Below are 21,866 nucleotides of genomic sequence, written 5' to 3'. Positions count from 1 at the left end.
GAAGGAGAGGAAGCAGTGAATCATTTTTAGTTTCAGCACTGCAAGGAAGTGAGATAGTCAAGGAAGTGAGGAAGTCAGATAGGTAAAGGATTTGTCACTTGCCTGCTCCAGTCCTGGGGCAAATGACGGTGTTTCAGGGCCACCATGTTAAACTGAGATCACACTGAATGGCAGAAAGGCTTGGCATGATTTTATAAGAATCTCTCCAATGTGTTGTCACTGAACATCCTTCCCCCTGTTTATTTAATCAGCAATTTATTTTCAAATTGAGGATTGGGTAACTCTAATTTGCTTCTATCTCTGAAGAAAAATGAGATCTTTATTGGTGATAGATGAGGCTTTTCAAAATTTAATTTATGTGTTGCACATCCACGCGTTCTTCACTGAAGCTACCCTTGTTAGCTCTGGTAACTCCCATTTCCTCTTTGGTCATCTGAAGCTAATTAGAGCTGCTGTTCACTGCAGAAGTAATCAATAGCTTTCTACAGTAGATCACATAGAATCCGACCCATATGCAATTAGTCCAGTGTAGATACATAGAGATACCTTAATTAAAACAAAATATGCTCCTTGAGAGAGAAGCTTTCATAGATGACTGGAATTCCAAATATTTCAACACATTTAATGTGTTTATTCAAAGTAAGAGTCTTCACGAAACCTTTCACTAATCAAATTTGTTTGACGAATTTCTCTTGAAAACATTTTGAAGTGAAAAAAGTCGGTACTTAGTATTATACATTTATGTTTATTAACATTTGGACATAAATGTACTTCAAACACCAATAGAGCTAAAAGACTATGCCTTTATCTTGGATTTAATAGATTTCCCACCCAGTAATTTGATTAATTCTTACAAGGCAAATATCAGCGGGCAAAGGGGGTCAGTATGAAACGTGCACCATGGGTTTCCTCCACCAGCCCCCCTACTGATGCTGGAAGCAAGTCAATGCTCCCAGCACTCTGTTAAGGAATCGCCTCTTCTCTACTCAGTTTTGGAGAACCACGGCCACTAGGACTTGATCATTGTAGATTCTGAATCTTGCCATTTCAGCCAGACTTCACAAGTGCACTTTAGGGTCTATGGGTTTAAGGAGGAGAACGATGGAAGGTGATGTGCGGTTAACAAGCCAGATGCTTATGTCGAGTCCTGTTCTGTTCTGTGTATCTGTGCCCATCAACTCATCTCCACAGACCTAATGTTGATCCTCTTGATCCACAAACCTTCTTTCTTTTTCATATAGTCAGTCACAGTCTGTCACGGAGAACACAGAACAAGATGCAAGCAGATTTCTGATGAATTTCAGACCAAACTGCTCTAAACGGTGACCAACATTTCACTGTTGGGAGCAAAGACAATCCTTAGAAAAAAGCTGTGTACCCTGGCATGGATCTGCTTCAGAAAAGAGGGCAGCACGTCCCCAGCCCCTGTCCCAATCAAAGCTGCCCTTGTTAGGGAACATGAAAACCAAGGTACTGGACTGTGTCGGCTGGCAAGGGTGCCATTAGACATTGCAGAACATTTACAAGTGGCCACCGGCTTTCTCACGGGTACGCACGCTTGCATTTCAAGAAATGATAAAAGACAATGCTTGGCTGCTCTGTTTCTCCCGCCTGTCCACAGTAACGTGATGCAGAGCTTCCTGCTAAAGGATGAGGCTCCTCAGAGTCTGCTTTTGAAGAGCTGTATTTGTGAAGTTAATATTGGAGCTAACACTACTTAGGAGAGGAGAACAAGCTCCATATATTTCGTATTAAACCATCAGTAAAAAATGAAGACAATATCATTACTTTCAAAATATAGAAAGCCAATAGTTGAAATCATTTAGTAGTAAAATCTTTTTTTTCTACATATAACCTCATACGTGTAAAGAGTATTAGAGCAATGCTTCAGCTATACTGGACTCTTGTTAGTTTAAGGGCTTCTAACTCAGGTAAGGCTTAGGAGAGTGTCCTCCCATGATCAAGGTACTGTCAAGTTGCACATCCACTCTCACTCTCTCTTTTGACTAGAAGACAGACACTACATTTGGATATGACGGGTGTTTTTTCTTTTGGAGGAGAGAGCAGAACTGGTCACAATACATAAACATTAGCGAAGAAAATGCTAGTACGTATAGAAAGGTGAACATTGGTGCAAGCTTGTCTGCACAGAGTCTACCAAGATTCTGTTGATGAGAATCTTCACTTTGTGACAAAAAAGCTGGCATCCATGTTAGGCGGCTGTTACGTCATCAGAAATCAAAGCCATTACATGAGATATGCAAGATCTTTGAGAAATACTAACTCCTCTAGCTAGTGAAGGCCAGAGTTAAGCTGTTAAAATTATCATCATCATCATGAAAAACATGGCCCCAGTTTGCTTTACAGCTAAATTTACAAACTGTCCCTTTACAATACAGCATGCCCCAAAGCCTTTTGAGTTTGGAATGTAGCACTGCATTGGGTATTCCACAGAAGCCCTAAGGATCACAAGAAGCTTTCTTAAAAAAAAGAAAAAAAAAAAAGAAAAAAGTTCCAGTTGGATAAAACTGTTTTAGTAGTGTCTCAGCTGAGCTCCTAAAACTGGAATTTCAGATATACAAGAGGACAGGAAACGGATAACTTGGTTTTTGTCTTTTTACATGTCCATATCGTTTTTTAAATGCAGCTACGATGTTTCTGCCAAAGATAAAGATAATAGGGTGGACAGGGCGGTTACCACCAGAACCAGCAGTGGGCTCAGACCGCAGCATGGAGGAGCAGCCATTGATTTTGTGGTTATGTGGCTGGAAGCACCAGCGAGACCATCCTTTTCAAAATCACGCTGTAAGAAAGAATGTTTTCATTATCACCCACTGCATGTATTCATTCTGTCTCAATACATTTTAACCACACTCTTTCTCTCTCACACCCCCACCCCAACTAGCTATACCGCTCACCAAAGCTGACCCAATATTTTATCACTGAGACTGCGATTCACTGATTCGTAGTTTTATGGGAAGGAATCATGAATCTAGATGAGAACTGGATACTTTTGATAAACTGTCTGGCTCACACTTACTTCTTTCACCTCTGTTATGGATTATTAAAATCCACTTGTGAGAAGAGATTGAGCCCAGACAGCCCTGCCATTCTTCACGCCCACTCCCCAGATCTCCCAGGAGCTGTGCAACATGGAATCCTTCTCTTTCTGGGTACCACTGACTGAGGAGGAATGCTACTGTCTCTCCTCATCATGGAAGGAGGGCAGGAAGAATCAGCTCAGAAAACTTGCTCAGGCAAGGACCGATTCATGTGGAGATGGGTCACAAATCGCACCAGAGCAGGCAGTAGCCTTTCCCTCCATCAGCCAGATCAATCCTAGATTTTACAGATGAAGGAGCCTGCCCTTGCTTGTAAGTTGGAGAGCCCAGACCAGAACCCAGGCTTCCAGACTCCCAGTCAGAACACCTGTCCTTCCCCCAAGGATGGATTCTTCCATCCCCACCCCCTCGTAACACTCAATCACCTAATGCCACATCCTGTCACAATGAGCTATGATCGTGACAGAATCATCCATCTCCTCCCCTGTAAATTGGGGAGAGTAATGTGGCCTGCCGTAGCTACCTCTGGGTTGCTATGTAGGTCAAAGGAACTGTAGATAGAAGGCATCTGGTAAGCAATGAGAGCTGTCGTGTATCTTCTCTGCGCCAGGTGATTTTACCTGACCACGATCACAGGGAGTCTTCATGGCATTGGGACAATGGTATTCATGCTAGGTCCAGTTCTGAGATGAGGATCCCAGGTCCCACGCTTAGTTCTAACTTTGTGCACTAGAACTGAGGATTGCATCTTGCTCAAACGGCAGAGGAGCCTCCAGGTTGCCTTAGATTTTTTGCTGGACCTGAAACTTTGCTGCCTTTGAATCCTTCACATCGTACCCTGCCCCAGGGCCCAAAGGCTCTGTCTCTATAAATGCAGGGAGACCCAGAAGGAAATACAACTTACATCAGAAAGACAGAGGTGTGTACTGCCCGACACATTGGATTTCAGCTTCTGTGCCTGGGAAAAGACAAAAACACACCACACACACAAAATCACTGACACATAAAATGGAAGAGTAACTACCGATCCATTAACCAACAGTCTAGGGCAGTGTCATTGATAGCAATATGTGAGCCACAACTATGAGCCCCATATGTAATTTTAAATTCTCTAGTAACCACATAAGTAAGGAGATAACAGGTGAAGATAATTTTGATCATATTTTAACATATCATTTCAACATATAATCAATACAAAAAATTATTAATGAGATACTTTACATTCCCGTTTTTCTTTTTTTTATCTTCAAAATTTAGTGTTTTTGACACAGCATATCTCAATTAGGACCTGCCCCATTTCAAAGGCTTCATAGCTGCCTGCGGCTAGTAGGGGCAGCATGGGACTAGGTTACCCAAAAAAAAAGTTGTGAAGTTATTTACATTTTGAATTCATTTATATTTTTTTATGTTAATTTTGAGGAAGTGCCTTCTAGGTAAAAATGTTGCAATAAAAACCCCATTTATTAGTAATATAGAGTTTGGTCTTCCTGAAGCTTGTTTGTGTATTCGTTTATTTATTAGTCGCCCCAGTCAACGAACACTTACCAAGCTATTTTCCCATGCTGGGCATATGGTGATATGACAAAAAGAATGTGGTCCCTGGGCTCAGGGGGCTGCTGTTGAGTGAGCAAACCTCTCACGGCTTGGGGGCTAAGGCACAGGGCAGGGACTCTTGCAGACAGTGCCCTTGAGAATCACGCAGGGCGTTACAGATCTCCGATTCAGCAATCTTAAAGCTGCTTCTAGGCCAGTAACAAGGGGGCTGAGCTGTGAAGGCTTTAAGCTCCCTATTTCTTTGCAACTGGCACGAGTTTCCATCGGGCTTCTACCTGAGAATCGAGTTGAAGGAAAGGTTCTATTGCTCAAACAATTACGATGAAACTGCTGACCCAGTACAGCCCTCTTGTTTTGTAAAAGAAAACAATTAGTGTGCAGAGAAGCTAATTGACTTATCCGAGGTCATACAGCAATTTACTTGTAGAATCAGGATTTAGACAGGATGCAAAAACTCTTGAATGAAAATGTGCTCTTCACGGCATTACAGTGTTTCTCCCAGACAATCCTGGCATGCTTGACTCTTCGGGCTCTACCCATCCCAAAATCCACACAGAGAACCACTCCCAGGACTCCTGCCCCCCCCCACCCCCAAAATAGAAGCCCATTGGCGTTGAAAGACAGAGAGCTCATTTGCCAATGAGACAATCCTGGTTAACCATCATGCCCGAATCAAGGATTGTCTAGCCAGGCAGCTGTGTGGGAATGGCACCGGCAGGCTGCCTGTCGCGGGAAGAATTTTGCAACTTGCTGAAGACATGCCAGGCTGAAATGACAGCATGTTCACCCAAGGAGTAATTCATTGACCATAATGCTACTTGGGAGGCATCATAATCTTTACCTATATTTGCATATGTCAGCTGTGAATATGAAATAGAAACCTTTAAACAAGCATCAAGAATAAGACACTGTGAAGCATCCCCAGGCTGTTCAAAGGTCACTAAATGTTATGGATAAGAAGATCTGAGCGGAAACTGGAAGAGGAATTGAACCTTACTCAAGAGCCTACTTTTATTCTATATTAATAGCAAATCTGGTCCATTGCATTGTTATCTGCAGAGAATAGCGTGTAGAACTTTACATGTTTTATTTCTGTTCAAGACTGGAATTGTGCCCAGACACCAAAATGGCCCTAAAACATCACATTCTGTCTATTCTTTTCTAGGCCATAATCCACAAAAGACATAAACTCTCGCTAAGGACGTTTGCATAACTAAGAAGTTCACTGAAATGTCTTGTCCAGGACACGTTACGCCTTCAAGTTGTTCTTGTGGTCACAGCTAAGCGCTCAGTGTCCTAGACTACAGTGGCCTCTAAGAGCTCTAAGGGCTGAGTGAGCCTCCTTCCGACCTGTTCTGTGTGATTGGCACCAGCCAGCGTGCAGTGCTTCCCTCACTGTATACACGATCTGCAACATGCACCAGCTATGGCTCTTAGTGCCTTCAGGAACCTAAGTACTAGTACAATGCCCACTATTGTTAAATGACTATAAAGGGGCTTCCACCAATAGACTAGAAAAGACCTCTATCTGCACAGTTTTTCTTAAGTGGAGTCTGGATGTGTAGAGGTAGATTTCTGGTCCTCCCTTGTCACTGAGAGTTCAGCTGTGTACGGGATTACAGGTGTACAACCAGGAATATAGGCACGGGTCTAAATTCCCAGGCTCTTTCCTTCCATCTGAGAATGGCTGGGATAACTGTTTAATCACACAAGAAAATGAATTTATACCAGCTTCGAGTCTGTGAAGGCTCTGGGTTCTTCTTCCCCTAAAGCGGGCATCTTGTTGGCCTCTAGATAAAGGAAATGGTCAATTTCTGGCCTTGTCTCCCTGTAGCCCCACTGGCTTCACTAAAACTAGAGGCAGCAGCTCCAAGCTCCTCTTACCTTGAGGACCATTCTGGTTGGCATAACTGGATGAACTGCTAGGTAAAAGTAATACTGTGCAGCCAGGCCCCTGCAGATGCTCTGAGACGATGTTAACTTCTGTTAAACACCTTCCCCACCCACGGAAGCACTTGGAACTTCAGAGGCTTAGCAGTCCACGAACACAGGCCTTCAAATACTCTGTTTACATAGTTTATTAACTCAGCTTCCCATCAAGAGGTCTGTGTGCTGGTAGAAATGCCCATAACTGCAGAGGTGGAGCAAAGCCGTCATGGAATTCCACTTGAACCTAGTACAGACCTCAGTAAGGTCTGTGAGTCTGAGTAGAAGGCAAAGGGCAAATGTTACCTGTCTGCCATTGGAATGGCAGGTGGCACCTGGGTAACAGAATCAAAAGACTGCACATAGACATGAGATCTTTGGAAATCTCACACCAAATCTGTGTTGCATATTACGAAATGAGAGGCAGTGGGTCTGCTGCCTAGACTGAACGGTGTCATCTACAGGTGGAGCATTGTCACATTGGCTGTCCCGTGCCTCCAAGAGTTTGTAAGCTACAGATGGAGGGGCAGAGCCTTGGAATTTAGACCTGTGTATGTCTACCTGCTTAAATGCTTGTAAGTCCTGTATGCTGTCTGAACCCCTCCAGTGACCACTGAGGGTCAGAACTCTACCTATGCAGAGCCAGAGTCCACTTAAGAAAATCTGGCTCTTAAAGCCTATTTTAGAAGCCTGAACAACCTGTTATTTCCACATTTTAAAGGCTTTTATCCTGAGCATTTTTGAAAATATCATCAAGCTATCACTGTCTTGCTAGTCAGGTATGATAAATGAAAACAGATAAAATTACAGGGCGTCCCCCACTTTCAACTATTGCAAAGAGTACTTACATGCTTTAAATGTTGTCCCAGTTGATGAAAATTGGGATGGTCCCAGGAAAATTTAAAAAAAAATTCTGAGACCTTGTAAGGTATAAGGTAAGTTAGAAACTGGAAGAGCACCTTTTATTGCTGAGTCCTAAACCCGTAAAAACAAGAATGTGATTATGGAAGAGCTGGCACAGCGCTCAAGGTCCTGTCTGCGAGCCCTGCAGCCCTGCTCATTAATAGGATATGCAGGGACCCAACATAGAGCTTGGCCAGCCCAGATCTATCTAGACATCACACCTTACAGTTAGTGGCTCTAGAGTAAGATATCTGTTTGAAAAGAGAGAGCGATAAAGAAGAAGAGAAGAGAATGGATTTCATTTTTCTAAAAGTCAATTTTAACCATTGTTACAGCATGTTGAAAAATGCATTATTTAATCTCTTTTATAAAAGAGTGTTTCATAACCACTAATTCCTAGTTATGTGGTTATGGGGGAAGCTGTCTGATTCCAAGTTGGTGGAAATACTACCATCAAAAAACGCAGTAGCACGAGGTTTTCATCTCGAGAATAGGGACATGAAAAGGATACTAGAGAAACCTATTCCCAAACCAATAGCCTTGCTGTCATTCTGGAAAAGCAGGGAAATTATTCTTTAGGAACTTCATAAGCCTTGTCTCTCCAGCAGTGTTATACAATTGTCACTGGCGGTCACCCACAATAGATGTAATATCACGTAATAGAATTTCCAGGGCACTGTAATTGCGGGGCCAGACCTCGCCAGTCCCTGACATTAGAGGGTTAATAAATGCATTAGATGCTGTTAACCTCCGTTACCTGGAGTCAGAATGATGACTCTCCCGCCTTTTACTCCTCTGATTAGCAGTTGGAAAGCTTGCCATGGTGCCAATGGCTTTCCTGTACAGAATGCACAGACACACATAATTCACAGCTCTCAGTCAAGCCCACTCATCGGCCACCGCATGCAAACATGAGCTCTGCCCACAGTAGGCTCTCCCCTACTCGGGGATGGGTCAGGCTTTGGAGCAGCATGCTTGCCCTGTTTATGGAATTGGAGACTTCAAAGCGCACCCACTCAGAGCCTAGCCTCTGCTGCCTGAGGACTCCATTTCTGTAGAGAAGCCCGTGGTTAATCTCTGGTTTTTAGGCAGCTGTCAGCCAGCAGGGCATGGAACATTTCTCTGCTCTCCTCCATGCTCAAGAAAGGCCAGTTTCTGCTCTACCTCCAGAAAATAAAACCAGAGGAAGTTTCCCAATCCAATAGCAACAGACTGTCCAGGCTGCAGCCAAATGGTCATAATTAATGATGCTTCTGGTTCTTTTCTCCCTTGCTTTACTGATTAGACAGATTTGCTATATTAGGAACCTGTTTGCTTAATGACAGAATACAAGCAATAAACAGAGAAATACACAGACTGTAAAATGCAATCAACTTTGCTCTCCAGCACTCACTAAGTACCTAGCTGCATCTATCACACTTGTCAATACCAGTTTATTAGCATCTGAGTCTCTTCTGCAGCATAAATTGGACCTCTGCTAGGGAAAACCATTGTGTGAGTTCTTCCCGAAATAGTTCAGAACTGAAAACCATTTCTCAATGGAAATCTACACATCTTACGTTTTCTCGTAAGACAAAACATAGGAAGAAAGCTGTACACTAAATTCTGAAGGATAACTGAGCAGAATAATCTGCTTCAGAGTTTGCATTTTTCACACTGCATTTTAATAAAATTGACTCACCTGATTATGGAATTTTACGGGTAGAACTTACTATATAACAATTCTATTGTGTACTCGATATGTATTTGCCCAAATTAATTTTGACATATTAAAAAAAAGATGGAGAAAAGAAGCTGCCTGCTAGTGAATCCAAGCTAAGTAACAGTGGTCTGCCCAGGGTTCTCTAGTCTGACACTCCCTCCAGCTTTTCGGATTTTGCTTCTTGGATTTGAGAGAGCCAGGGGAGGTTTTCTTGCTGGTCTGGTCACAAGCAGTTGGCCGGCCTTTCTAAAATCCCTGCCACTGTCTATTTTGCAACTCACCTTCCTGGTGATTTGCTTTTCCTACAAACTTAGTAACAACCACTTGCAACCAGTGGTCTGAATAATGTGTGGTAAAGTCAGCTGCGTAAAACAAGTGGACACATAAATAAAACTGCCCTGAGCCCCTGGGCTCGGTGTTTGTTTTTTAGAGACTGCTCAGCAGGGAAGGGATCTATTTCCTCCAAGCTGATCTCTGTCAGCCCACGGGCTCTGGGACAGGCTGAGGAGGGGCCGAGGGGTTGTGAGGAGAGAGAAGGTGAGAGGAGACAAGTATCTTTCTGAGCAGAGGGTGGGGATAATCCTTGGCAGCTTTTCTACCACATCCTTCTACCTGCTCCCTCTAAGACACTGTGTCTACAGACTGTCTGAACCTCAGCCAAAAGGCTTTCATTACATTAAGCTCTAAGAAGGCCTTATAAAGATACTTCACTCAGCACAGGTTTAGGAGGGCCCACTGGGTGCCAAGTTTATTTAGTCTGGCAGGCTCTGAGGAGGTTGTGTCTGGTCATGAGACAGGGGTGGGGAAAGTTCGGGAGGCCTGAAGTCATGCTTCCTTACCCGGAGGAAGTGCAGGCTCAGATCCCGGTTGGGCTGTGTAGAAGAGGCCTCCAACATCATGAGAGCAGAGAACTGACATGAAACCAGATTTTGTGTGTGTGTGTGTGTGTGGTGGTCATAGCCTCGAAGATGACGTGGATTCATGGTCTACAGCTGGAAGGGCTTGGATTCCTGGCATCTGTGAGGTGTTCCAAGTTTAACTGTGCAATTTAGGTTGAGCTTAGAGCCAAGCCTTAGAGTAGAAACCCTCTTACCGGACAGACCTGGGGACGTGGACCTCTGGTTATTCATCAGAAGTTAAGTTAAAAGGTAAAACCACTAAATCCCTTAAAAATTATACATCTGTATCAAACTTTTTATTATTTCAAAGCTTCTTTTTTTTGTTACTATAATAAGAACACTTAGCACGAGATCTATTCTCTTAACAAATTTTTAAGTGTACAATGCAGCATTGTTAACTATAGGCACAACGTTGTACAGCAGATCTCTGGAACAAACTTATCTTGCACAACTGGAACTTTCTACCTCTTGATCAATAATCTCCATTTCCCCTTCCCTCAGCCCCTGACAACCACAATTCTATTCTCTGCTTCCATGAGTTTGCCTATTTTAGATACCTCATGTGGGTGGAATCATGCAGTATTTGTCCTTCTGTGACTGGCCTATGTCACTTAATACAATGTCCTTCAGATTCATTCATGGTGTTGCACATTGCAGGACTTCCTTCTTTTTTAAGGTTGAATAATATTCCACTGTATGTATTGCATCAAATATTTTAACTGAAACTCTGAATGTCATTCATTTACTGATTTCTGGACACATGACCAAGGCTACCTTCTTAAAATAAGTTTGTTAAAGAAAGAGTTTGCTGATCGGACTTCCCTGGCTTACGTCCTGCGTAAGCTACACTTATAATTCACAATTACAGAGAATTATTAGTCTACAATTTCCAGTTTTAGCTTCTGTAAAACAGGAGTGACATTTGTTTGATACCCGCAGAGGAATCTCAGTGCTGAATCTTTCGACGTTTTTATAATTTTTCTCAGTCTTTTACAGTTGTCCACCCACACCTAATCTGAAGGCATTTCTTTTTTTAGGAATTCGCCTTTTCCAATATAGTCAACTTAGTTTTTATTGAAACAACTATGCTTTCTTCTGTGCTCCTATTTCAATCATTCATGTAATATTTAATTAAATGATGTAAGCAAACACCAAACACAACAGGACAAAAAAGTCTGAGAACAAACATACCTGACTCTTTTAAGCCTGCGTCTCAACCAGAGAGAGCCGAGGCCCAGGTGAGCAGGGGAGAGGCCCACTAGCCTGGGGCATTCGGTCTGCCTTGGGCGTTAGACATTTACAGGGGAACGGAGAGGCTGGCTTCCGTGGTGAGTTGGTTAAAGGAGGGTCAGTTAAGAGAGCTGCTACTAAGGTTTAGCACTTACTCCTGGGACTGGCTTGATTGATATGGGATGGTAAAAAGAACACAGGTTAGGAGGGTCCTGGTCCTGGCTTTTCAACCATCAGCTATAATTATAATAATCTGTGCCCTCCTGCTTACCTCACAGAGTTGTGAGAATCAAATGGGATACTCTGGGAGGAAGTCCTTTTAAAATCCAAGTTGCTGTTGATCTCTAAGCCTCTCTGTGGTCCCTATGCTGGTCGTCCTCCGATGGGGGTAGAGGTGGGGAAAATAGGAAAGCTCAATTTGGCTTGTGAATATGATATTGATTAGAACTGACTCATGGTGTTCCTTAGATTTAAAAATGAATGCAATGAAAGAGATACAGTCCAGTAAGATATATCAACAGTCCTCCATTAGCTAAGCAGTCCCCCGGGGGCTTGCCTGTCAGTCTCCAGCACACCACAGAAAGGATGCCCGCAGCCCTGCACTTGTAATTTAACACTAATGGCAGGATGGCAAGGAGAGCTGTGTGCAGACACTGTCTACAGCAGGGAGCTTAACACCGCACTCGAGCTGGCCTTGCTTCTTTCCATAACTTCACAGGATCATCTTACATCTATTTTGCTTTTCTCCAAGTTGGGGCAAACACAGGTTGCCAACTACATCAGAGAACTGTGTGTTTTCGTTCATGGTTAACTGGCTTGATTAGTAAAATATTCAGACAAGAAGCAATTATGAGCTGTATTTTAGAAAATTACACCCAATTAACAGTAAGATTATGCCAAACAATGTGTGAAAGACGTTTTGGTTTGGGGTGGGGGAGTTTTGTAGAGCCAACATTTTGCGATAATGGTGTAAAGGCAACAAGGGGGATGGCCCCAAAATGAAACATTTGTTTTCTCAAACTGTGCAGTCAGAAATGCAAATGTGCAGGAGCACCAGAAAAGATTCATTGTGGTCCCTGATGAGAAGCGCATGAAGCCTATCGCATCAGACACGCATCCTCATCACCATCAGATAATATTTATTAAGCCTCTCATTCTCCTGTGCATTTATGTGCAGCTGAGTGCGGCCCTGTAACGGCTCTGTGACTTATGGTGGTAACTAAGGTTTGATATAAAACCCTGCGGTCTGGAGACATCATGGACCCAGGGCTTTTGTTCGCCCTCTGTTCAGAAGATGGAGCACTCTTGGTGCTATGAAAAACAAGATGAAAGCAAAAAGTTTATAAACTTTTTTTAAAAATGTGCTTTTAGTAGACAGAGAAGAATAGTCTAGAAAATAGAGGAAAACCACGTAGACGAATAGTGATGAAGGCTGTGAGGATTACCATTGATAACAGCCTCCACTGATAATGATCCCATCTGCGTTTTACTGAAGACTTCCAAGGACTCAAAGGACTTTCTGAAGGCAGTACTCCCCTTTTGTACAGATCAGGAAACGGGGGCTCTGAAAGGCTGGGACTTGCCCAGGTTTCCACAGCTTGGGGTGGTTGTGCTGAGATTTGAACCTGGTCTTTTTCGATGCCAAAACCCATGCATGTTGACTCCGTGCCAGACACAGTACATGTCACCTCCCATAATCCCTAGATCAACCCTTGGAAATAGTTCTTGTTCTCCTGCTAACTGCTGAGGAAGGTTCTGAGTGGGGAGTAATAAGCTGGGGGGTCAGACAGGCAGCAAGGACAGAGCCAGCTCAGGTAGCCTAAAGTCAACTGAGCGGCTGACAAGGGGTACACAGCAGTAGGGGGTCCTCCTAAGACTCACCCGGAAACCAGAGCAACTTGCGCAAATGTGGCTTCTGCCCAAGATCACAGGTCAAGCCAGCCCTGGTGATTCTTGTTCCACCACAAGCCTCAGAGGTGAGCACATCTCATGTCATACCTGAGGTCCCTGTAGCCACTCTGGAGAAAACTCCTACAACGCCTCCCCCGTGCCCACCATCCTGAGCTTCCTCTCTAGACAGTCTTGTCCATGATGACTCCTCTTGGGCTTCAAATATGAGGGGTACAGGGGAGGGGAGCCCTTTGTTGAACCTCACCCCCAAGAGAACAGGAGCCCGTGGCTCAAGTACAAAGTAGCGCCTATTATTCAGGGAGGCATGGTTGGTTAGAAATCCTAAGGATAAGAGGTCAGTAGGGGATACAAGAAATTGGATGTATTTATAGTATGTGATCTAAGCGTGCTCAGAGGTATTCACGTAGGTTACCCAGAACAAGAGAGCACATTTATAGCCAAGATGGTGCAGACATCCTATTCCTTTTTATTAAGCATGTTTATTACCCAGCAATTAGGTTAAGCAATTGTCCAACTGCTGAATTACTGTTCCTCTGATGGGTCAGCCTCACTGCCCTCTGGACCACAGGTGCAGGTGGCCTAATGGCTCTTCACAGAATGTATGGAGGGGGTCTGTTCTTCCCATCCCCATCCTAAGCTGGTATTCTCATTTTTTGAGAAAAGTGGTTAAAAAAAAAAAGGATGTTTAGGAGAAGACATCACAAATAGATGATCATAAAAAACTGGCGCAACCTAAGGCCCACTTCTTCAGGGTCCACACCCTGTATCATGCCCAAGTTCATTTCCTGGATGAATTTTTGGGTAAAGGTCACCAAACGCCCCCTCAATACAGGCTCCTTCTGTCTCATGGTCAACACAGACGAACCAAGAAGATAAAATAATGATAAAAATAATTGCTGTGCTGGAGGCTCAGTGACTGTGCTGAGGAATTTTAATTTGTTTAATTATCACAGCCCTCCTAGGTACTAGTGCTCATTATTCCCATATTACAGATGATGAATCCAGGGACTAAGAAGATTAAACTATTCTCCACTGTAGTCCACAGGAAGGTTTGATTTTATTGTGGCAAGAAGCCTGGCCCTTCAGTATTCTCTACTCTTAAGCACAACAGCCTCTTTTTCTGAAAAAAGCAACGTTGAGAACTAACCATGCAGCTGTTGGCCAACTGTCTGCACGATCCCCTGTTGAGCATTGGCACAGTTCAAGCTGTATTATCTTAAAGTGAGCTTGGTTTTGGAGTAAAACAAATGCTAGTGTTGCCTCCATGCTCCATAGGACCTAAGAATCACTAAGAGCCATCCCCCCATCCCCATTATAATGTAGAAGGTGTCACGTGCTGGGCAGGGAACAGGGGTACAACAGCTGAAGCCTGGAGCAAACGCGTGTTCCCAGGCAGCAAAATTGGCTTCCAGCTGTGGCATCATTGCTGTGAAGACTGTGACCTGGCAGAAGATACCCTGATGTGGTAGGGACAGACAGCCTTAAGTTGTTTCCAAGCAACACCAAATTTCAACCAGAAATACTTTAGAGCTGATGAAGGAGGGGAGGCAACTAGGGAACCGAGTGAGAGGTGGAGGAAAGGAGGCTCAGATCATTTCAGGGTGACCCAAGAGAGGGGTTCTAGCTGCTGCAGGTGACCTCTCCCCCTGGATTATTTACCAGGTCAGTAGTTCCGGGTCAGCCTCCCTACCATTCACACAAAGGGCACCACTGTTTATAACACAGAGTGGAAATGAGCTGTGAGCCCCAAGTCCCTCGGCTGCACCCCAGAGAGGAAGGAGCCCAGCCATATAGGACTTCCCCTGACTGTTGTCATTTCTGTGGAACAGAAACAAGGCTCTGAGCCAGAGCTGGTCTGCCCAAGAATCATCCTGCACCCAAGGGTCCTGGGACTGTCTTCCCAAGGTGTGCTGCATGGGCACCTTGGTAACCATGTCTGTGTACCTGGCCTAGGGCCTCCTCTTTTTTTGATTTCAGTCGTCTTACAACACACTCCTGGAAAATCCCAGAAATTCAATAACAAGGACTCTAATTCCAATGACAATGTGAGATAGTGCCTTCTCCCCACTGCCCTGTGCTAACATTTTCATTACTTGTAATGATAGTACACAATTATGTTAGAATGTAGGGCTCCTCGTTTTGCCACTCACTTCACAGAATGATGAAATATGGGTTATCTGGAGACATTAATAATAGACTTTATTAGACTTAGGAGGTGGAGTTGAAGCCATATGATAAGGGGCCATCTGTAAAATGAGGAACCTTCTCAACAGAGACCCAATCTACTCTCTGTTCTTGTTAAAGTTTTTCTGGCCTAACTGGTGTTCACCTTGTGCTTGGCAAATAGGCTTATTCCAGCTATAAGAGATTAGGGATACAAGAGGAAAAAAAAGAGAAAAATTATAATTCAGAGATACTGCACTCTGTGTGCTTAATTTGGAGGGCTTTGTGGTTGAGAAAAATAGATGCCACGATCTGCTTTTGTTGAAAAGGTAACATCTGGGTTCATTAAAAGTGTGCAATAGATTTTGATAAAGGCTATTTTTCTAAGTCATTAAATTGGTTTTTGGGAACTTTACACTCTCCTTCATTTGAACAATTATTAAACTATAAAATAGAATTGCACAATTGCTAAAACCGTAATCTGAAATTTTACAGCCAGCTATAAAATGCTATATTATTAAACTATACTGAAGATGCTCAAGCCCATTACAACTTTTGAAATGAATTATAAAACCCTTTACTGCTGATAAAATAATCTTAAATTACAGTATTGTGTATTCTAACAATACGTTGAACCAAAGTTTGCTACAATGCAAACATGCCAATCACAAAGAAATCATTAGCTGAATTAAGTTTGCAGAAGCCTGAAATCTGATAGCATCTGATTCAGCCAGGCAGAGAGCACCTGATGTTTGCGGGGGGAGGGGGGGGAGGGGGGGAGGGGCGGGTCGGACACACAGCTCGTTCCCCAAGGGAGGTGTCTTTCCCCATGTTCCTTCTGCCTCAGGACTAGGCAAGAGTCAGAGCCTCACGTGTTCAGAGGCTCCCCAAGGGATGCTTGGCAGAACCCTGGGGATTGAGGACAGGCTTGTGGTAATAGCAATTTTTTCCCCTTAAAGTCGCCCCATAAGTGAGATTTTTAAAATGTCAAATGTTTAGTTACTGAGGACCTGCCCCTTCCACATGTTATGGGCTGAATTGTGTCTCTCCAAAATTCACATGTGGCAGCCCTAACCCCAGTACCTCAGAATGACCATATTTGGAGATAGGGCCTTTAAAGAGGTGATTAAGTTAAAATGAGGCCGGTAGGGTGGGCCCTAATCCAATCTGACCGGTGTCCTTATAAGAAGAGGAAATGTGGACACACAGAGAGGTCCCAAGGGTGCACACAGAGGAAAGGCCGTGTGAGGACACAGAGACAAGGCAGCCACGTGCAAGCCAGGGAGAGAGGCCTCAGGAGAAACCAAACCTGCCAACACCTTGGTCTTGGACTTCCAGCCTCCAGAACGGTGAGAAGTAAATTTCTGTTGCTTAAGCCCCCTTCCTGTGGTATTTTGTTATGGCAGCCCGAGCAGACACACCATACAACACTGCGCTCTGTGATATAGGGTGATATGCATACCCACCTAGCATGAAGCCTGGCCCCCAGGATAAAATTACTATTTTTTGGTACTGGTTATACTCTGAAAGCTTCCATTTCCAGTAGGGTTTGAATGCACTTGAAAATGCATTTTGGCATTCTGGATTGTATGGCAAACTTAGAGTAATATCCAATTTCGAGCTCTGAATTCAAACACTCTCCTGGATGAAGGGCTTTGAAAACGCTCCACAAGCAGTTATTTCAAAAATTGTTTTTACAACAGCCTCTTTCCTCCCAGAGCTAACGTGGGTGGATTCTGGGATGCAGCTTCCCTCTGAGCTCATCTGCTGGCACCTGGAGTCGGGAAGATTAAGTCCCAGGAGGCCTCCGGCAGCCTCTCCACGCTGGGAGTAGCCAGGCCCATCCCACAGGGCCCCGGGACCGCCTGGCAGACTGGTCCAGAGCGCAGTAGTGAGTTTTCCAGGGGAGCCCAGAAGCAGCCTGGGTGGGGGGCCCTGCAGCTTAGCACTTCTACCAAGGAAGACGCCCCCACAGCTCATTTCTCCCAGAATGGGTAAATAAGCTCACAATGAGCAGTACACCATTATGCAAAGGAAATGCTAGGTGTAGCCAAGATTTTGATTTTTCTTTTTTATGAGACCAAAACAACAGTGGGTGCTAGAAAATACACAGAAATGATGGAATACATCACAGGATACACAGAAATGATGGAAACCTCAAAAAGACCATAAACCAAATACCACAAATAACATGCAGCACCAAGACTGTTTTCTTAAACAAAAGGCTCAGGAAATGGCATCTGCGTTGCCACAGTCATTTAGATTCAGCGCATGTGCTGAGGGCTCAGTGTTGACATGTCTGGCACTAGCCATACATTCCCACTCAATCCCCAGCCCTCCTAAAACTCCTCCATCCTCAGAGCCCATGCGTGAGAAACCTGACTGTGTGTTGGTATAAACACTTCCCTCAACTCTGGTGGTGACACAAAAGTCTTCTTTGAAATGTCACCTGTAGGGTACTGTCCAGGGTGCTGGACAGGTAAAGGCATCACTCAGAAGAAGGTGAGGGTGTGAGGCCCCGAAGCCCGCAGACTCCTGCAGGCCTCTGGATGATGAGAACCAGGAAAGAACCTCAGTTAACACACTTGGGATACTATCCACAGGTCTCACTAAAGGGGGAGTGTGGCCTTGGGGAAATTAAATGTCTCAAAATGGGCATTTGGTGGTAACTGCAGCCCTTTTCACTGTTCTTGCCTGCACTACCTAGGAAAGATTTGGTCCAACGGACCAGTCTGTTCTTACATTTCCTTAAGCTCCTTACCATGTAAGGAGGAGAAAACCTGAAAAGACTCTCTAAGGCCTCTATTTCCCTTGTTAGTAGGAAGGAAAGGGGGTCTTTGAGGCAGCCCTCATTTCCTGGGCAGTGATCCTCAACTAGGGGCGACTTTTCCCACCAGGGGACAGTCTGGGGACATTTTTGGTTGTCACAACCGGGGAAAGATGCTACTGGCATCTAATGGGTAGAGGCCAGGGGCGCTGCTACACATCCCACAGCACACAGGACAGCCCCCACCACAGAGAGGGCCTAGGTTAAGCAAGCTTGACCTGGAGGAACTGTTCAATTCATAGCCAAGAGGTCACTGAACAATCCTTTTTGAAATTTCCAAGATTCGCATAGAGGTGAGCAGCCCACCTTCTGCAAAAAATGCCAGGGAAGCAAGTGACTTCAGATGGAAAAGCATTGGACTCTAAATTACATTTCAAAACCTCCCCTCTGACAAGGCCTCATCTTTCCTTATCCATAACAAATCCACTCTACAGGTGCAAAGCCCCACGGGCTACCAAGACTAGAAAAGCCACTGGAAAACGGGACCCAGGCCCAGTGATATCTGAGTGCCAAAAGTCCCATGAAACTTACAAATAATAAAAACTTACATAGTACCATCTCTGAGCTGGGTGCTACCCCCAGCATACTTTACACGCAGGATCACATTTAATCCTCATAACACTCAGGAGGCTCTCCTACTGTCATTCTCATTTCATGGACGAGGAAATTGAGGCAGAGAGGATAACTAAGTTGCCCAAGGTTTCATGGCTGGTGAGTGGTGAAGTGAGCCCATGCTCAAAATTTCAACCCCAGCTTCCTGATGAGAAGTTTCACATTTTGTCCTTAGAATTAAAATTAGAATTTGACTAGCTTTTGTTCCTGGTTCCTGGGAGATAATCTGTAAATCCTTGTAAGTTCTTGAGTAACAGGAGTGTTTCGTTAGTCATGAGCTCTTGGATCATACCTAAGTTTATGGTAATGAGATGACTCAGGATGGGGGCTGGTCATCAGAAAGACCAACCATGGGTCAAGGGGTTGGGGCTGTGAGCCCAACCTCCTGACCTCCAGGGAGCAGGGAGGGATGGAAGATTGTGTTAAATCACGTGCCCAAGGGCTCAATCATGCCTATGTAATGAGACTCGAGTTAAAACTCTGGTTACAGAGCTCGGTGGAGCTTCCTGGTTGGTGAACACATCAATGTGCAGGGAGGATGATGTGCCTTGATTCTGTAGGGAGAGGGCACAGAAGGTCTCACTGGAGAGCCTCCAGACCTCAGCCTAAGTATCTCTCCATTTGGCTAGTCTTGATTTGTATCCTTCATAATAAAACTGTAATCCTAAGTACAGTGCTTTCTTGAGTTCTGAGTTGTTCTGGCAAACTGCATCTGAGGGGGTCAGGGGAAGCACTGAATTTGTAGCTGGTTGGTCAGAAGTACAGGTGGCCTGGGAACCTCTGAAGTGTGGCTGGCATCTGAAGTAGGGGCAGTCTTGCAGAAGACCGGGTCCTTAACCTGTGGAGTCTGTGCCAACTCCAGGGGGGCTAGCATCAGAATTGAGTTGTATTGCAGGGCACCAGTTGGTGTCAGAATAGGTATCATTACCTTTCTTTATGGTAGTTTATGAACCAGTCTGGCACCTCAACCCGCCAGATGTTCAACAAGAATTTAGGGACTGATTTAACCCATATTGAATGAATAATGTTATCTAGAAACAAAAGGTGAAGTGCTCTGATTTAGCTAATACAGGGTAGCCATTTACAAGGCACAGAGGGGAAAATTGCTACTTTTCTATTTCTCCTCTCTTGATGAAGACTCCCTGTGTTTCAGGTCTATTGTCTGAAAAATGGGAATAATAATAGTACTGACCTCATGAGGTTACTGTGAGGATTAAATGAGTTAATATATATATACACACACATCAATGTGCTTTAAACAGTACTCGACTCATGGGAAGTGCTATGTGCACATTTGCTTTATTAATACCAAAACATAAAAAGCAGAGGTGATGCAAATTATCAGAGCAAATAGTTCTGGGATCTGTCATATGATCAGATTGTTTATAATGTTTCCCAAAGTGAGGTTTGGGGACTACTGGTGTAGATGACATTATTTAGGCGGCATACAAACATTTTTTATTGCTTTAATTTTAATATTTATATATTGATGTAACTTATAGAGAGCTAGCACATTGACTCACATATGTTTCATATATGTTATTAACAGCTTCGGATGAGTCTAAAAACAGTAGTGTGTATATAAATACATATATCTAGTAATTGAGTTTAAAGATAAATATTAAGCAAATAATAGTACCAGAGGAATGCAGATATGGGGAAGGCTGCAAAATCCTCTTCTTTGAGGCTAAGAGGCAGGGCTAGTTCTCAAACACCATCTTTTCTGCAACTAAGAGTATTTCCTGTTTATAGTTGTGTCACCTCTTCCCAATGTCAGCACTGGTTGAAGAGATGTGGCAACAGCCCCTGGCAGACAGGCCCACTCTGGAGCCCAGGTTGGACTAAGATCTGACTATCGTCGCAGCTCCAAGTCACGGCACCAAGAAGCTGGTCGTTAGGATGAGGATTCCAGAAGACTCCTTCTGGGCATGGAGAGATGGAATTTGGACCAGTTCTAACCCCTCAAAGACAGGCTCCTTTCTTTGTTGCATTTTTTGTTTCCCTTCCTTGTTGGCCGGGTCTCCAAAGAACATGCCACCCCTTCCCCTCCTTCCTTGGGACTTTCTACAAGGACTACATCTTAGAACTGGCATAATATCTCTTGGTTCAAATCCTTCCTACAAATTAAGAAAGCAAAATCTAAAGAGCTCCGTCTTTTTCCCTCTCTGGCCCCAGTCCCTGGGACCAGCCCATCCTTTATAGCCTCAGTGTCCAGAGTTAAAGCTCCAACATATCTCATCAATCATGATAAGAGTGGTGGCCACTTACCAAGTGAAGAGGGTTGGCCAGTCTTGCTGGGCCCTTTGCACACTGGCACTAGTTCTTTAATCCTCATAACAAACCCAAGAGGTGGGTAATATTTTACAGCAGACATTCAGAGAGGGTAAGAAACATTCCCCAGGTCCCAGAGCAATAGGAAGTGAGCTGAGATTCTCACTCAGGTCCAACCAACTCTAAAGCTCATGTTCTTTCCAGCTAACCGACTCCTAGGCTGTCAACCACAGGTTGAAAAGAAAGTGCCGAGGAGGTGCCCACAGGGTAGCTCTGCCCGCTGAAAGGGTGGAGTGAGTACAGGGGACGAGTATGCTCAGGCCTGGTGTAGAAATAAGCACCTCTCTCTCCCCTTCCAGCTCCCTGCCCTCCTACCAGTCATCCTGTACAAAATCCCACCACCCTGGCCTTGCTCTCAAGCGCCTCTCCTCCAGTGGAAGATTAACGGGACGCCAAAGCACCCCATTGCTTTGCTAGCATAAATTGCAAGGAAAACATTTAGAATATTGATTAAGTGCTTCATGCTAGAAGATTTAAATTTACCTCCTGTATTTCCAGGATTAGCTGACATAATGGGGTCAGTCTGCTGGCACAAATGATTTACAGAACACCCATTGGCAACTTTCCTTTTAAAACTCAACACTTAAAATTTTCTCTTGGTCACAGCCAGAGGAGTCCTGAGTATTTAGCAGGTTTGGATAATTGCCCACCTGCCACATAGAGACTTTTGGGGTTTGGCCCTGGGAAGAGTTTCAGAATCACTTCTGGTCTTGTCTGGACCTGTCCGGTACAAACAGACTTCGTTT

General features: G+C 44.2%; 1 protein-coding gene across 4 annotated transcripts in view; it reads right to left on the bottom strand.

The window, feature by feature from the left end:
- Window positions 1–2,518: 2,518 nt before the first annotated feature.
- GFRA1 (GDNF family receptor alpha 1) overlaps window positions 2,519–21,866 on the bottom strand; it is a 211,332-nt gene continuing 191,984 nt past the window's right edge. For all 4 annotated transcript variants that reach the window (XM_070482607.1, XM_044750282.2, XM_014849273.3 and 1 more), the window contains 2 exons: window positions 3,967–4,020; window positions 2,519–2,803 (listed from right to left, as the gene is read on the bottom strand). In XM_070482607.1, coding sequence (XP_070338708.1) covers window positions 2,648–2,803; window positions 3,967–4,020 — 210 coding nt within the window. In that variant the 3' untranslated portion in view covers window positions 2,519–2,647. The remainder of the gene's footprint in view (window positions 2,804–3,966; window positions 4,021–21,866) is intronic.

This window comes from Equus asinus, chromosome 2 (assembly GCF_041296235.1).
Source record: "Equus asinus isolate D_3611 breed Donkey chromosome 2, EquAss-T2T_v2, whole genome shotgun sequence".
Lineage (NCBI taxonomy): Eukaryota > Metazoa > Chordata > Mammalia > Perissodactyla > Equidae > Equus > Equus asinus.
This window is presented reverse-complemented; position numbering and strand designations above follow the sequence as displayed.